Source organism: Coffea arabica, chromosome 3e (genome assembly GCF_036785885.1).
Source record: "Coffea arabica cultivar ET-39 chromosome 3e, Coffea Arabica ET-39 HiFi, whole genome shotgun sequence".
Classification (NCBI taxonomy): Eukaryota; Viridiplantae; Streptophyta; class Magnoliopsida; order Gentianales; family Rubiaceae; genus Coffea; species Coffea arabica.
Window position 1 is genome coordinate 11,177,610 of NC_092315.1, and position 15,555 is coordinate 11,193,164.

Sequence of the window (15,555 nt, forward strand, 5' to 3'; positions counted from 1 at the left end):
AATAGAGCAATAATTAGTTGTTTGTTCATCGATTCCAGATAATGATAATACTACAACTAGGTGTTGGGCATCTGAGGGTTTAAAAGATACCACAATTTTGTCATTTTAGCAAAAGTTACTGTGGAAATAAATCGCGGGTCATGGCAATATTATTTGACCATGTCTCTCACACATATTATGAGAATGCATTAAGAAATTCGCTTCACCCAAAATCCAAATTTATCTTGCAAGAGGAAGTTGATCAAATTAGTTGACTCTGTTATCAAAATTTTAATGGACAATCTCTCATGATTACAGAGAAATCTGTATTAGTTCCCCTAGTCATTACAAGTAACAGAGCAAGAAACAGAACATCAGTAAAGTAAAAGACAAAATGTTGGAATTATCATAAAGTAATCTTATGTTTAGAAGAGTAAAGAAGTTTTCATTAATAATTTTAGTTACAATAACTTCAAAAATTATTATTTTTGGACTATTTCATATGTGGATTGGAGTTGAGAAGGACTACTCCGGCACTGTCCATTATAGGTGGCAAACAAACCTATTTAACTAAATTTATCCATACTTATCCATGAATAAATGAATATGGATATCTTAAGTTTTTGCATATGCGTATAAAATGGATTACCCAATAATACCCAACCCATCAAATTCAATTAATCCATTTAGAATTGTCTTCCCTCAAATATCCTTTCTTCCCCACCCATTTTTTTTTAGATTCTTCATTTTATCATAATGTTAACTACTTTTACCTTATCCTTTTCTTTTCTCGTAGTTTCTTAATTTACTCATTTTTTAGTATTACCAATTTATGACAAGTTTTAGCATCTTTTCCTACCTTTCCAAAATGAAATTTTAAATTTCCACATGCAAAAAATGATAGGGGTTCAAAGTTTTTGGATTAAGTTTTTATGTTAACTTTCACAGTACTTAGTTCAAAATTTTATATTCTTGTCGTTCAATTATTAAATAGTATGTAATTTTGCGACATAGAGTATGAATAGAAAAAAATTGGTAATTAAGCTTATTAAGCATTATAAGTAAATATTTAAAACTAATGATAGGTGCAAATGGGGGTATAAATTGATAACTTAATTTGCAAAAATAAATTTAAATGAGTTTACAAAAGGTTAAAATAAATGGGTAATTGGGTCACCCAACTCATTTTTCGACTTATACATTTATACTCATCTAATTAAATAGGTATAAATGAATTGACTCACTTATATCCATTACCTATTTTAACCAACCAAAACCAGCTCAAATCACTCATTTTGACATCTCTATTGTCTATTAAGAAGCGGACCTGACATGCCTATACCTATTACTTGGACTTTATTTTTCGTTTTAAAAGATTCATTCCTTTTCATTAGATAAGACTTTCTTGCATGTTGGCCTGGTTGCCTTAGTTGAATAGAGAAAAAGGACAGAAGGGGCCAAAAAAAATTATTATTATTATATATATATTTTTAACGAAGACATGTTTTCAAGAGAGTGTTGGAATCATCAGAAAGGCATCTCAAATATGTAAAGAAATTTTTATTGTTTTTGGACTATTTTGTACTCATATATTTCTGTGAAAGACCCTGCACCTAGACTTGCTTTTCGTTTTAAAAGATTTATTCCTTTTCATTGGGTGAGACTTTGTTGCAAGTTGGCCTAGTTACCTTATTTAAAGAGAGAAATGGAACGGCAGGAGGCCCCAAAAAAAGGACTTTAAGTTAAACAGAAATTTATCACAAGCCTAATTACTTTTTATTTTCAACTAATAGGAAAAAGAAAGAAAAAAGAACCGATAATTTGTTTTACATATCTTTTAGTGCACTTTCATTTGCAATATGAGTTATTTGGGGTGATTTGAGACACTTTATAAAGCATGAGATTAGTAAAATAAAAAATAAAGGATGCAACGTGATAAATTGATAATCTGTGTAAAGCATGAAAACAGAATTTTCTCCCTGAGCAAAGATGGAGGGATCGAACCTCCTGACCGCATTTCCTCTCCAGAAGAGTTGTGGTAAAAGTTGAAGAATGGAAGTCAGGTTCCTTGGAGAAGGATGTCTACTGACTTCTGATGTTGTGCTTCTTACCAGCAGATTTACCCGTTGGCCAGTAGGAGCTCGTGCCTGGCTGACTGACCAGGATTAAAAAAAAAAAAAGGCTTATATCAGGCATAAATTTATTTTTACCTCTTTGAGTTTGTAGCTGTGCCCCAATTGGTTAAAAAATTTTTTTTTCTTTTAGGGTTTGAGTTTAGAAAAACTATATATAATGATATTTTTGACATCTTAGTTGATTCCGTTGTGAATTATAAATTTCGTCACTTTGACACTTTAATCCAAATTATGAGAGAGTTATGTATAGTTTTTGAAACCATAGGGGATTATGTAATAAAATACTAAATTACAAGGGTAAAGTGTAATTTACCTAATTTTTATTGTTTTCGGACTCATTCAAACTCATACTGCTGTAAAGTACCCTGCATGTAGACTCGGTTTTTCGTTTTAAAAAATTTATTCCTTTCCATTGGGTACGACTTAGTTGCATGGTGGCCTAGTTACCTTATTTAAATTTGACTTTAAATTAAACATAAATTTCCAACATCAAAAACTAACCTTTTCATTTTCCAAAAAAAAAAAAAAAAAAAGAACTGATGACTTAGTCATCTACGTTTCCTTTAATATACTTATATGTTATTGCTACAAACATCAATTACTACAAACACCCAATTTTGAAGACCAAAGAGTTCAAATTTTTTAGCAGGATTGTTTGAAATCAATAGTAGTGCCACCAAGAGGAACTAAAATCACTTTGACTAGAGGAAGTGTTTTAAAGATTCTCACTTTATATTCTAAACTTTTATTTTGAATACTTTGTATCTTAAAACTATTAATTTTTTTTGGTCGAAATTATTAATTATCCTAAAATTATTAATTAATATCAAATTATATCTCTAAGTTTTATTTAGATGCTTCACACCCTAGAATTACTAATCTATCCCAAATATTCGTAACTTGACACACTTTTAATGTAAGTATATGATGAATATGCTGATATGCTTCCGATCAGTTATGTTGGGGATTTATGTATTAAGAATTGTCAATAACATGAGCGAATGCATATCTTTTAGTGCACTTTCATTCGCAACATGAGTTGTTTGGGGTGATTTGAGACGCTTTGACGGATTTTTGGGTCCGAAGTTACTAAAATAAAAATAAGATATGCAAAGTGATAATCTGTGTAAACTTAAAGGATGAAAGCAGAATTTATAATTAATAGGAGTCTCTGCAAAGCTTCAGTTTCACAGGAACACCTTTAATTAATGTTGTTGCGGATCAACTCGAGGTCATGTAAGAAGACACAATTGACTCAAGTGGAGGACATCTCCAGCTCTTTTGCAGGGATCTTCCTCAATTTCACTCTCTTAATTTAGTGCAGCTAAAGAATAGCCAAACCTCGTCTTGTAGGGAGCTAGCAAGTTTTTGGCTCCGGATTCTTCTTTTCTATCATTATTATTATTATTTGGAAATTGAGGTAGAGAACTGATATAGTATTCAATTATTCAACGCACAAACAGAGCCAGGAGAAAAGCACAAGAAAATTGAGACTGTGTTTGAAATTTTTGGTTTTGGCATTAACAATTTAAAATTCAATGGCTACTCGATTTAAAAAGTAGAGAAATACACGTACTAATTTAGAGAGTTACAATTCACTAAAGCAGTGACTAGTCCCTCTTGTAGGTGGGTTATTTTTCTCTCTCAAAGTGGGGAGCCTTTTTCACCTTTAGTAGGTGTTACTAGGTTTTTTCAAAATTTCAAAATTCCCGTACTTTCTTTAAAAAAAAAAAAAAAAAAACCCAAAAGCAGAAAACAAAACAAATTTCAGATCCTTTGCCTGATTCTTCGATGGTGAATTCAATGGAGTAATAATGCGGTATCATGATGATGTTATCTTCCTGGTTTGGAGTCCACTGTGTGAAATCTGGTTTGGAGTCCCGATCGTTGGCGGTAGAAGTTTTGAGCAAAGCTTCGATCGTTTTTCGTTCTAATTTTGTTTCTTCTTTTTCAGTTGTCGTCGTCTCTCTGTTTTGTGCTTATTGTTTTCTTTTCAGTCGCAGTGGTTTTTTTGTGTTTTCTCTGAGTTTTTTTACAATCTTAGCCCAGGTTCTTTCATCTGTTACAGATCTGTGTGTGTTTCCATTTTCCGTTCATATATTCTAGTTTATTGGCTTCGTTTTGTCTTTTTCATTTGGTTTAGCTGGGATCCTGAATTTTTTCTGTCATAGTTTTTCTGGTTTCTGTTTTTTTGGACAGGCTACTGGTGTTTGAATTTCTTTGTGTCTGTGGTGACTGGGGAATAGCTTTGGTTTGATCAAAATGACTGAGGAACTGGAAGAAGTGTTGAGGAAATATGTTCTGACTGAAGCTGAGGGTGACGGTGTTGAATTGGATGGATCGGATGTGGTTCATGGAGTGGCTGAATGTAAGTTGAGTATTATTGGTAAAGTGATAGGGGAGAAATATGCAAATATTTCAGGTATTAAGAGTTTTGCGAATAACATGTGGCCTTTTGCGAGGAAGTTAAAAGTAGTAGAGATTGGGGTAAATCTGTTTCAGTTTATCTTCATTAATAGTCAGGACATGGAGCGAGTGATGCGGGGAAGACCGTGGATATATGATAATTTGCCTTTAGTTGTTCTACCATGGGAAGAGGGATTAGAACGTAGGGATGAAGCCTTTAATAAGACTTGGATTTGGATCCAGTTATGGAATTTACCTATCCACTGGATTACTAAGGAAATTGGGAGGAAGATTGGAGGGGTCTTTAGCTCTGTTAAGGAAGTTATAATTCCAAATGGAGGTGGTAAGGAGGGGAAACATTTAAAAATCCTGGTGGAGATGGATTTGTCAAGACCTCTTCTGAGGGGTACTACAGTGAAGTTGGAGGGAAGTGCGAGATGGATTGAATTTAGATATGAGAAATGTCCTGAGTTTTGTTATTGCTGTGGGATAATGGGGCATAGTGAGAGAAATTGCAGTTTGAAGGTTGTTAATAGTGGTAAGGAAGCTCAGTATGGTGCTTGGTTGAAGGCCAGTACTGCAAGAAATCCAAACAGAAGACAGGATGTTCCATGTACTCAGGAAGGGGACGGGGGTGAGGATGTATCTCTAAACAGGGGGTGGGGAGAAAAGGAAAAGGACCAATTCCTACTTCCTTGGAAGTTGGTAGAGGTTAGTGTAGATACAACTGTTCAGGAGATTGCGAAGGAGGAGGTTCAGGACAGGAAACAAGGGACTTTTATGGAAGGTGCTAAGAGGGAGACTCCTCTGAATGTTGTTTGTAAAAAGAGGGGGAATGATCTGGGGGGAAGCAGCAATGTTAATCTAGAATCAAGCATAGGAATTACAGGAAAGATACAGAATGAGTGTCAGAGGGAGGTTGTGAATGACAAAGGTTTGGATGACTCTATGTGGATTGATGGATCAATTATAGACAACAAGGTGTGTGAGAGTAAGGGGAAGGGGTCAGATCCTGCAGATAAAAAACTGGATCAAACCACTTTCTTAGGGAGGGGAGCTGGTAAGAACAAGGGAAATAAAGGATGGAAGAGACTAGTTCGTGAGGTGGGCAATCGAGCAATTCTGAGAAACAAAAATGAGGTAATGGAAGTTGATAATGAGGGTGGCAAAAGGAAGTTATGTGGGGCAATGGACAAAGAGAATGAATGCAAAAAAAAATATAAGATAGATGATACTGGAGTAGGGATGGAATTATCTACTGAGGTGGTGGAGTCCTACCTTAATGGGGCTCCCAAAGCCCAATGAGAGCTCTGGTGTGGAACTGTCGAGGTGTTGGGAGCCCCTTGACAGTTCCCCAGCTTAAGGAGAGTGTCAAACTCCACTCCCCAGAGTTGATATTCTTGTCTGAAACAAAAAACAGGAAGGATGTTATGAATAAAGTATGACTACAGTTAAGGTATGACAGGTTGTTTGTGGTTGATCCAGTTGGGAGGGCTGGTGGACTGGCAGTTTTGTGGAGGAATGAGTTGCAAATCTGTAAGGTACTATATACTAATTTTACTATTGAATTGCTAATGGAAAGGACTGGGGCTAGGGCTAGATGGTGGCTGATATGTGTTTATGCTAGTAGTGAGGACCAGATTAGGGAAAAGCAGTGGAAGGTTATAGAGGGTAGGAAAAGTTTATGGGGCCAGAATTGGATACTGGCAGGGGATATGAATGACATTTTATCTAATGATGAGAAATGGGGGGGGCTGTAGAAGGCCAGAAAGGAGTTTTCATACGTTCAGGGATTTTGTAAACAAAAATCAGCTTATTGACATTGGCTTTGAAGGAATTCCATGGACTTGGTCAAACAATTGGGAAGAGGGTAAGGAAATAAAGGAAAGATTGGACAGAGTACTATGTAGTAGACAATGGAGAAAGGAATTTGAGAAGGCTAAATGCTTACATATCCAGAATGAGGCCTCTGATCATGCTATGATGCTTTTAGATACTGATTCATGTGGGAGGAAGTGGAAAAGAAGGTTCTTTTTTGATAGGAACTGGTTAAAACATAAAGAGGTAGGTGAACTCATTAGTAGAGAATGGGGAAGGCAACAAGATGGTTCTAGATGTTTCAAGTTACACCAAAAGATAAAGAGCTGTAGGTTTGCTCTTTTGAACTGGAACAGGCAGAGGAACAATAATGCTAAGAATGAAATAAGGGAGTTGAGGCAGAAATGGCATGCAAATAGGATTGGAAAGGTCAGGGAGCTCAAGAAGAGATTGGAAGAGGCTTATAAGAGAGAGGAGGTGTTTTGGGGGCAGAAAGCAAGAATTAAATGGTTGCAGGAGGGGGATAAAAATACGAAATTTTTTCATGCAAGTGTTGCAGAAAGAAGGAGAAGGAACAATATTTCATGCTTAAAAAAGGGTGATGGTACTTGGTGTGATTCAGAGCAAGAAGTTGCAAATGAGATTCAGGGGTATTTTCAGGAGTTGTTCACTTCCAGTAATCCTCAGCAGATTGAATCAACACTGAGGGATATTCCTCTAGTTATCACAGACCAAATGAATGAAATGCTGGTTAGACCTGTTTCAGAATTGGAAGTCAGAAATGCTGTTTTTTCCCTACAACCAAACAAAGCACCAGGGCCTGATGGTATGACTGCTGCTTTCTTTCAACATTATTGGAATGTGATTAAAGCTGACTTGATCAATGCTATTTCTAGCTTTTTTCACTCTGGCCAGTTATTAAAGGCTATTAATGAAACTATCATCACTCTTATTCCTAAGGTCGATTCCCCAGTTCTGGTGTCTCAGTTTAGACCAATCAGTCTGTGTAATGTTGTCTATAGGATTATATCTAAAATTCTGGTCCTCAGATTAAAACCTGTTCTCAATTGTTGTATCAGCCAAAACCAATCTGCTTTTGTCCCAGGAAGACAAATCATTGATAATGTTGTTATTGCTCATGAATTTATTCATTGCTTAAATAACAGAAGGTTTGGAACAAATGCTTTTATGGCTTTGAAGCTTGATATGTCCAAAGCTTATGATAGAGTTGAGTGGCTTTTTGTGCTTAAAATAATGGAAAAGATGGGTTTCTGTCAAAAGTGGAGGGACTGGATTTTTAAGTGTATGTCATCTGTAGTATACTCTTTTAACTTGAATGGGGAAAAAAGGGGGATAGTAATACCTACAAGGGGGATTAGGCAGGGAGATCCTCTATCTCCATATATTTTTTTGCTTGTTTCTGAGGGATTATCCAGGTTACTCATAGGCAGGAAATTTCTGGTCTTAAGATTGCCAAGCATAGCCCAGCACTGTCTCATCTCTTTTTTGCAGATGATACATTGATTTTCTGTAAAGCTAACAAAGAGGAAACTGCAAAGGTGATGAAGCTGTTGGAGCTGTATGGGAAGGCTTCTGGACAAATTATAAATGCTGAAAAGTCTTCTGTCTTTTTTAGTAAGAACACAAAGGAAGGGGAAAAGGCAGAAATTTTGGATACTTTGGGAGGCATGATGGAAGCTAAGCAGAGCAAATATCTGGGCCTACCACTGGTTATAGGAAGACCAAAAAAATAAGTGTTCAGCTACATTAAGGAAAGGGTCATTAGAAGAATGGGGGGATGGAAGGAAAGGTTGTTGAGCAATGCAGGTAAGGAAGTTCTTTTAAAATCTGTGATTTTAGCTTTACCAGCTTATGCCATGAATTGTTGCAAATTGCCAAAAGGTTTATGTGTGGACATTTGTAAAGAAATGGCAAAATTTTGGTGGGGGGATAGGGATGATATTAGGAAAATTCATTGGATGGAGTGGGGGAAGTTATCTGAGGTTAAAGGTAGGGGGGTTGGGTTTTAGAGATTTGCAGCAATTCAATACAGCAATGCTTGCAAAGCAATTATGGAGGATTTTGACAAGGCCAAATCTGTTAGTCAGTAGGATTGTTAGGGGGAAGTATTTTAGAGGATCCTTCTTTTGGGAAATGAATATCAATGCTGGGGATTCTTGGGTTTGGAAAAGTTTTCTCAGTGCTAGGGAGTTGCTGGAAGAAGGGGTGAGGTTGAGAGTTGGGGATGGCAAGCAGATTGATATTTGGGAGGATAAGTGGCTGTTAGATCAGGAGTATGGGAAAATCAGATCATGTAAACCTCAACAGTGTCATATACAAAGAGTGCATGAGTTGATTTCTGATGGGAATTGGAATGTGGATATGATTAGAGAAGTTTTTGAGGAGGAGGATTGTCAAAGAATACTTGATATTCCAATTAGTAAGTGTGGTGGTAAGGACAGGCTAGTATGGAGTTTTTCTAATTCAGGGGAGTACACTGTAAAGACTGGCTATCCGGTGGCTAAAGACTTGCAGAGGAAAAAAAAGGGGGTATGCCAGCAACAGGGGAGTAGCAGTAGGAATGAATTTAAGTCAGGGGTGTGGAAATTGCTATGGGGGTTGAACGTTAAACATAAGCTGAAACACTTTGTGTGGAAATGCCTGCAGCGAATTTTGCCAGTAAATGAAACAGTTAGGAGAAGGACTGGACAAGGAGATGATAGGTGTTGTTGCTGTGGAGAAAGGACAGAAACTCTTGAGCATATATTCTTTTTCTGTAAGCATGCGGAACTGATTTGGAAGGTTGCTCCAATTAATTGGGAGGGGTTGAATGAATACAGATATAGTTTTTGGCATTGGTGGGGCAGTCTGATGGAAGCACAGGTTAGAAAGGAGGGAAGGGAACACATTGAGCTGACCATTAATGTGCTTTGGCAGATTTGGAAGTCCAGGAATTTGATTCAATTTAATAGGGAAGGGAGATATCCAGGCTTGACAAGTAATGAGGCTGTTCAGGAATGGTTAGAATTCCAGAATGTTTCCATAGTAAAGATGGAGGATGACGAAAAGGGTAGGGGAATTGAAAGAGGACCTGTGAAATGGGAGCCACCTCCAGAAAATGTTATATGTTTAAATACTGATGCAGCTATCAAACAGATTGGTGCAAAGGCCAGTTGGGGAGTTGTGGCTAGATGCATGGAAGGGAAGTTAAGAGGAGCTTGGGCTGGGTGTGAAGACAGGAGGGGCATTCCAATTGTTGAGGAGGCAAGAGCTATCCGGCATGCGCTTGTGTTGGCCAAGCAGAATGGTTGGAGAAACATTATTATTCAAACTGATTGCAAGAGAATTGTGGATCAGATTAGAGACGGAAAGTTGAATGACCATTTAGCAGGTGCTGTCCTTTTTGATATTATGGCACTCAGCAAGGACTTCAGTTCTTGCCTGTTTTCGTTTGTCAAAAGAGAAGGGAATAATGTATCCCATCAATTGGCAAAGTTTGCCTTAAAATTAGTTTCTGAGATTGCTTGGAAGGAGTCTTTTCCAAGTTGGCTGAGTAGTATAGCCAAAATGGATGTAGGGGCCTTTGCTCCAAACCTTGTTTCTTCTGTTTTCAAGTAATGCAATTTTTATCGTTTGGAAAAAAAAAAAATTTAGAGAGTTACAGATGTGGGACAAGTTGCTGAAATTTGGGCCTCACCGCCGCACAAGATCATTACAAGGTGTGGGAACTTCAAATAACTACATGAATTTCGGTGGAACTTACGGGCTTGTGATTGAGCCTTAGGCTCGTATCCCTGAGCCCAGTTTTTGGGTCAGATTCTACCATTCAGGACAATTTTGAACCCCTTTTCCAACTCTCTTTTTTTTTTTGTTATGCATGTTTCCTTATTTCAGGCTTGATGTTGGCAAAATATCATTCGAGTTTTATTCAATTAAATTTTGTTCTTGGGTTTAGAAAGAGAAAAATAATTTACAAATCATAGCACTAATTTTATGGGTAAATTACACTTTACTTCATTGTAATTTAAAGTTTTTCTACATAACCCTCTTATGATTTTAAAACTTATATATATATATATATATATGCACACACACATATATAGACACACACACATAACCCTCTGATAGAGCAATTATTGGGCATATTTTGCACTATTATTATGTCCTAATTTTGGTTACTCATTATGCTAAGAATTGAGAATTTGCTCATATTTCATATTTGTGTAAATTGTAGGTGATTTGTGTTAAAAGTGATCTCGTGAGGCAAATTTCCAGAAGACTCTTTATTTCATGGCGTGCCCACGCCAGAGACCAAAGGGGTACACCTAAAGGACGGACCCGCGAGATTGGTAAAACAAGTGGAACATCAGGAAACCAAAAAGAGCTCGTGGGCCGCGGAGATGCATGGGATTAAAACCCTTCTCAAAGGGGAAGTAGAATAAAACGGCTCTTCCTCTCTTTTCGGCGAGTTGTACGTGAATTGGCACAAAAGGCCAGATTCACGTCTAATGAGGAGATTAGCTTTAGTTTCAATTGGGGAATCAGACGTTTCTTTTGGGCGGCAGCTTCAAAAGGCTAAAAAGCCAGAATCACGTGCAATCAATTAGTTTAACTTTAGTTTACTTTTCCTATTTTGTCAGACGTTGGAGACCTCTCTTTAGTTTTTGGCTTTGTACGATTTTGACTCCTTGGTTTTTACTCTGGCTCTGTACAACTTTCGTTAGCTTTGGTTCTTGCGTTTGCGGCTCCAGTACGAAGATGAAACCCAAAAGAGACGCGAGACTTTCACCTGTCTCCTCGTTATTCCTTCTTTTGCAACTTTTTGGTAATTTAGTTGAATGATATCAATTGAATCACGCGAGATTGATATGATGAGGAGCGGCTAAATTTCTCCTCTACCTAAAGGTCAACGCGAGGGCGCGGTCCATAACATCTGTGAGATCTAATCAAACTTTCATTATTTTTTCCAATTTGTTACTATTCGTGCGTTTCTTGGATTAATTGTTTATGGTTATTTTATTAATTGAATATCAACGGCCGGATATTTAATTTAATCTAATAGCCTACTGTCACGTTAATTAAATTGAATCCGTAATTATTCGTTTAGTTGACACCTAATGACAACCACCGTAATTGGATTTATATTAGGGAAACGTAAGATCTACTTTAAATAAACCCTCTTTGCGTATTTATCGGTTAGGGTTGGATTCTTCTAGTTTTCATGCAACTGATTAATTAAATTCCTACGGTCGTACCTAGGGTTGTTTTCTGGTTAGAGAAGCAGTCAATGGTCGTACCTTGACTGTCGAAAAAGTAAGGAAGAACTGGTTGTCAGAACTTGTTGATAGTTATAACCAACCTAGTGACGAATGAATGAAATATCTTTACATCGATAATCATTTAATTGGATCGTGCTTGAAAAGTTGATCCTTTGGGTAGAATTTTATTAATTGTTATTTTTAGTAAATTGTACTTGTGAAGTTATCTTTTGAATTTTACTTATTTTATTTTCATTTTCATCCCATTAATCATCCCCCGATTTTATTCTATTAACTTGGAGAGAAACAACTTCCTACCCGTTCCCTATGGAATCGACCCTACTTGCCATTGTACATAAATTTAATATTTTTATAGACAATTCTGGAATATCGGATCAAGCAAACTCTTCGGAAATAGGGTGAATCAAGTAATCCATTACACACCTAGGGTCACTGCACCAGTACTTGGATTTGTTTTATAATTAATTGTGGTGGTAATTAGGACTTTTTAGTAATTATTATTGCACAGGTTTGGCACCTGTCAATTTTTGGCGCCGTTGCCGGAGAACGGTGTTTTGGTTAATTTTGTTTCTTTCTAAGTTGTTCTCTTTGAATTTGTTAGGCACATTTCTAGTTTATGTCTCGTTCTTCTCGTAGAGGCGAATTGATTTTTAATTCGGAAGTAGAGAAGACTGCGCGCCGAACTAGAAAAGAGACTAGACAGCTCAGAGAGGAGCAATCTAGCACTGCATCTCAGGGACTGGATCCTGAGGTTGAATCAACAGATTCAAGTGGTGAAAATTTAAGTGATCCAGGCCAAGAGGACATCCCTATGGTGAATGCAAGAACACTAAGGGAGTTGGTTGCTCCGGAATTACCCCAGCAGCCTTTGTACATTACATTTCCAACTTTAGCTGAAAATACCTCATTCAAATTGAAGTCAAGATTAATTCACCTCCTATCCACGTTCCATAGCCTCTCAGGTGAGGAACCCCACAAACACATCCAGGAGTTTGATGTGGTATGCTCCAGTATGAAACTTCCAGGAATTACTGAGGAACAGATTAAACTTAGAGTCTTCCCTTTCTCCCTCAAGGATGCAGCGAAGGATTGGTTATACTACCTACCTGCAGGTAGTATCACAACATGGGCCCAATTTAAGAAGAAATTCTTGAAAAAATTCTTCCCTGCATCCCGGGCTGCAAGTCTAAGTAAAGAGATATGCAGCATTAAGCAATATCCTGGAGAATCTTTACATGACTATTGGGAGAGATTCAATAAGTTGTGCACTAGATGCCCACAGTATCAAATTAGTGAACAACTATTGACCCAATATTTCTATGAGGGACTCCAAGCGTCCGATAGGAGTATCATTGATGCTGCGAGTGGGGGAGCGTTGGCGAACAAGACACCAAGAGAAGCATGACTACTCATTGAATCGATGGCAGATAACTCTCAACAGTTTGATTTCCGTGAGAGTAACCCTACCCGTAAGGTTAATGAGGTAGAGAAGTCGTCCATTCAGCAGCAGCTATCGGAGCTAACTTCCTTCATTCGACAATTTGCTGTGGGAAATGGGCACCAGGCAAAGGCCTGTGGAATCTGCACAAATGTGGGTGACAGGTGCCGAACCTGTGCAATAATAATAAATAAAACCTAACTACCACCTGAAACAATCAATAATCAATTCGAGTACTGGAGCAGGGACTCTAAGTGTGCAATGGGTTACTTGATTCACCCTGTTCCCGAAAAGTTTGCTTAATCCGATATACCTGAATCAATTATTCAACTGATTTCACTAATTAATAGACAGTGGCAAGTAGGATCGTCTCCTCAGGGACTAGCGAGAAATTTATTTCTTTTCAAGTCAAAACAAATAGGGGGTTCTAGAATTAAATGCTAACTAAACAATTTAACTGCAGAAAAGTAATTAATTAAAAAGAATAATAAGGAGAGCTCTAGCCAAGGGTACACTTCAGAAATGGTTCATGCACTGATCATCGATTCACAGATAATTCCAACATTTATTAATAGATTAGTTATAGTTGTCATGCACGCGATAAACAACCAACCCTTCCTTAATTTATCGATAGTTAAGGTACGACTGTTAACTATTTCTCTAACCCAAAAATAACCCTAGGTACGACCGTAGGATTTAATTTTTAGCTTGCATTAATAATTAGAAAAGCCCAATCCTAACTAACAAACACGCTACAAGGGTTTGTTTAAATTAGATCGTATGTTTCCCTGACATAAACCCAATTACGTCAGTTGCTACTAAGATAGAGATAACGAACAATTACGGATTCAACTACCCCTATATAGCAAATTAGCCTATATGAATAATTAATTATTGCGCACTAACCAATCATACACAAGGCTATAACGATTAAAATCAGGGAACATATAAATATCAATAAACGAAGAAAATAATTAAAAACGGTTTAGATCTCACAGTAATTGCTGAACCAATTCGTCAGTTGCCCCCTTGACTAGATTTGGGGACTTAGCCCTCCATTAATGGGGGACAAACTGCGCGTGTGGAGTTTGGAAAAGTTTGCAGATCAATTTTCCCCTGCTTCGGTCAACACCAAGAGAAAGCGCAAGGAAGTTTTTATGGCTTCCAATTTCCTCCAAAGCATACAAATACGATGGTCTAATGTTGCTTTCCAATTTCGGTCAAAATTGAGTAAAGAAACAAATCCACAAAGTCCACAATGGTGGCTGCCTCCTAATTGCCCACAATGCTACGAGAAAAGCTTTTGCTTGATTTCCAATGTCGGTCAATGCAATTGAAAGAGCAATTTTCAAAGTCAACAAGAAAATCAAACACAATATAGAGTCAATAATGGAGGCTCTTGTCTCCTCTGATCGTTTCTCAAGCTGCGGCCCCTAGTCCCAATTCCAAAAGCAAGCTGAGCCGAAAACCTAAGCCACACGAGAAAAAATAAATCCCCCCTCTATTGTAGTCCGAAGTTCAAGGAAGGGATTTTTCCCTCTCGAAAATTGTTATTTTTTTCAGAAAAAATAAGACTCCCTCAAAATAGAATAAAATAATATCTATTACAATTGAGTTTCTTCAACTTCTCAAGCGGACCCCACTGCTTGGAGTGCCCCCACGTACGACAAATCTTCTAAACTTTGATTTTAAGCACTTTTTAGCATCAAATCCTGCAATTTGCACCAAAATCATATATGAGTAGAATCTACCCAATTAATAAAAATATTTAGTCAAATAATTGTGCAATAATGCCCAAAATACCCCAGTAAAATGTACCCTATCAGTGGACCACCCTACTGACTCATGCCCTATGTTGCAAGAGGATGGGGCTGAACAAGTGAACATGGCTGGAGGCAGTACGATCCATACTCCAACACATACAATCCGGGTTGGAGAGACCACATCAATTTCAACTATGGTAATAGGCCACAGAATTCATTCTCCAATCATCCACCAGGATTTTAGCAACCTTGGCAACAAAAGTCTCAACCCTCGTCCTCCAACTCAGGAAGTTCCTTGGAGGAAATTGTCAAGAGCTTGGCCACGACTACCACTCAACTCTAACAGGAGACTAGGACCCTAGTCGCGAGCACTACTCAATTCCAGTAGGACACCAGAGCAGGCATGAAAGACATGGAGACTCAAATGAGTCAAATGGCAACTGCCATTAATCGTCTGGAGTCCCACGTTATGGGAAATTACCATCACAACCCGAGACAAATCCCAAGAATGTAAGTGCCATGACATTAAGGAGTGGCAAAGAGGTGGAGGGACCTAAATTGGTAAATTCGAAAAGTAAAAGTGAGGAGCATAGCAGATGTCAAAGGGATAAGCCCGTCCCTATGCATGCACCGGATAAGGCTCGAGGATGATGCGAAACCGGTAAGACAGGCACAACGGAGGTTGAATCCCCTGATGATGGAAGTTGTGAAAAAGGAGATACTTAAACTCCTAGAGG

The 15,555-nt window shown here is 37.7% G+C and overlaps 1 protein-coding gene and 1 non-coding gene across 2 annotated transcripts; one reads left to right on the top strand and one right to left on the bottom strand.

The window, feature by feature from the left end:
• Nucleotides 1–5,821: 5,821 nt before the first annotated feature.
• LOC140038375 (uncharacterized) lies at nucleotides 5,822–9,956 on the top strand. The gene is made up of 5 exons (XM_072083712.1): nucleotides 5,822–5,959; nucleotides 6,006–6,061; nucleotides 6,281–7,580; nucleotides 7,775–8,068; nucleotides 8,241–9,956. Exons 1-5 carry the CDS (start codon nucleotides 5,822–5,824, stop codon nucleotides 9,954–9,956), a joined length of 3,504 nt encoding a protein of 1,167 aa, XP_071939813.1.
• A 2,844-nt stretch (nucleotides 9,957–12,800) lies between these two features.
• LOC113733522 (small nucleolar RNA R71) lies at nucleotides 12,801–12,907 on the bottom strand. Its single transcript, XR_003459034.2, has one exon. It is a non-coding gene; the product is annotated as a small nucleolar RNA R71 (small nucleolar RNA).
• Between the last annotated feature and the right edge of the window lie 2,648 nt (nucleotides 12,908–15,555).